Source organism: Petaurus breviceps, unplaced genomic scaffold (genome assembly GCF_028583685.1).
Source record: "Petaurus breviceps papuanus isolate PSGF00001 unplaced genomic scaffold, PetGlider_PUasm1.0 216, whole genome shotgun sequence".
NCBI classification, from domain to species: domain Eukaryota; kingdom Metazoa; phylum Chordata; class Mammalia; order Diprotodontia; family Petauridae; genus Petaurus; species Petaurus breviceps.
This window is the reverse complement of record NW_027185867.1, coordinates 128,340-130,470: the sequence shown is the minus strand read 5'-3', so window position 1 is coordinate 130,470 and position 2,131 is coordinate 128,340. Positions and strand designations below refer to the sequence as shown.

General features: G+C 31.5%; 1 protein-coding gene across 7 annotated transcripts in view; it reads left to right on the top strand.

The window, feature by feature from the left end:
- PPHLN1 (periphilin 1) overlaps positions 1-2,131 on the top strand; it is a 189,065-nt gene that overhangs the window by 141,062 nt on the left and 45,872 nt on the right. For all 7 annotated transcript variants that reach the window (XM_069094200.1, XM_069094198.1, XM_069094196.1 and 4 more), the window contains one exon: positions 1,688-1,807. In XM_069094200.1, coding sequence (XP_068950301.1) covers positions 1,688-1,807 — 120 coding nt within the window. The remainder of the gene's footprint in view (positions 1-1,687; positions 1,808-2,131) is intronic.

The following is a 2,131-nucleotide window of genomic DNA, read 5'->3' as shown; positions in this document are numbered from 1 at the left end:
AGCATATAAACCACACCATAAATTTGTGCTTTACAATACTATTTGCTTCATCCAAGTACCAAGTACTACTTGGACACCTAATCATGGCATGATGATGAACCTCCAGTCTTGCTTCAGAACCCAAACTCTGGCAGGTTCTATCATGTAGTAAAATTGTGGTATTGACTCTGCACTGCTTTCTAATAACCAGCCTGGCTAAGTGTGGAGAGGCTTACATTTAAACAGTAAGGTGATGAATTTTTTGATCTTGGCAACTGATGAAGCAAAGAAAAATGGAAAATGGCCCTTAATTCTGTGTACTTTTTTTTCTGGAGTGACTGTGGAAGAGAAGTACAAAAGGAAGGCATAGTGTGCTAAAAATTACAAGGATTTTAGATTATCTATAAACTTACCTAGTCTAGTTACCAATGAGGAGACTGAGAATTTAGAACCATAACAATCTTGATATATTTACAATAAATTAATCCGAGAAAAAAAAAGTTGTAGCTTTTTGGAAGCATGAGTTCATAGTTCTTTTTGGAGGAGGAAAAATTGACTGAGATGGTTTTATCACATTCAGAGGCTACTCAGAAGCATCATTTCATGGGACACTTGAATATCTTCTCTTGCAGTGTTCATTAGTGTTTGCAAAAAGGCAATGAATTTCAAATTACATCCCAGTATCCATTGTAGAGAGTGAGGAGGTTGAGAAAATCTGTGAAAAACTCAAAAGGTCCTCCAATTTAAATTGACACATACTTTAATACTCAGTGACTTTATTGTCTTCCAGTGATATGTTTTTTTACTAGAGTAAAAAAACAGAATCCACCAACAGATATTCTATGATGTGCAAGCTAATTGGAGAAAAAAAATAAATTGTTGACATACAAGAGACCATATAAGTATAACTTTTTACACCTTTTAAAATCTTTTAATATGCATATGCTTCTTTTACGTAATTACATTATTATTATTTTACATGCTTTATCATGAGTTCACAGGATTTTAATACATTCTTTAATTCTTCATCATGGAACTACACATATCACTATTATTCATACCTTTGACAAACAGCTCATTTTTCCAGGTTGTTTTGGTTGTTTTCGATGGCTTTTTTGTCAGGTGAATTCCCAGTCCAGTGAAACATATTCTTAATCTTTTGAGATATATTCTGTTTCTATTTGATAATTCTGATAATTCTAGAACACTTCTGCTTATTCATATCTTTTGACCATTTATCTATTTATCTATTGTCTTATGGTAGCTGTTTTTTAAAGGAAATAATTATTCACTAAAATTTTATTAATTTAGTAAGTACCTATTAATTTTTAGATACAGGACACTCAAATGTGGAAATTCGCCCTAATTTTCATCATAAGCTATTTATGTAGTGTTTTGAAGTTTGCAAAATGCTTTCCTCATTAAAGTTATATGAAGTAAATAGTTTCAATCATTAATACTCATTTTACTGATGAGGAAGCAATCAGGAAGAAACAGAATTACTTGACCAACTTGAATCAGCTCTTAGGTCTTAAATACGGAACTCCAATCTACACTCTGGTCTTTTGATTACTAAGACCTAGCTTTTTACACTCTTAACAACATTTCATTTCATAAATTACTTCTGCTTCAAGGGAGGTATATCTTTTGTTTTTATTTTTTCATTATAAAACCTTTTAGAATTTTAACAAATTTTTGTTTTCATTAGGTCTTGGATAAACCCAGTAGGCTAACTGAAAAGGAGCTTGCTGAGGCTGCAAACAAGTGGGCTGCAGAAAAATTAGAGAAGAATGATGAGAATAATTTACCAGAAATTTCTGATTATGATGTAAGAACCACATTTCTCTGTCTGCATTCTCCATAGTTGAAAGAAATAGTTTGTTGTCTTAATATATACTGTTTATTAGAAGAAAAGCAATGGAATTGCCATTTCATTATTTCTTATATATTTAGATATTTTTATTCATACATAGCTAGTTTTAGTGTGTGTGTGTGTGTGTATCTGTATATTCATTCTCTTTGTGTTTAGAAAATAAGGTAAAAAAGGTTTTTCTTTTAATCTAGACCTGTGATTTTTAGCAGCGTAGATAACTCCAAATGAAGGAATTCCCTCTGATTGCAGAACATTACACTCATTTGCAATGTAGAGTCT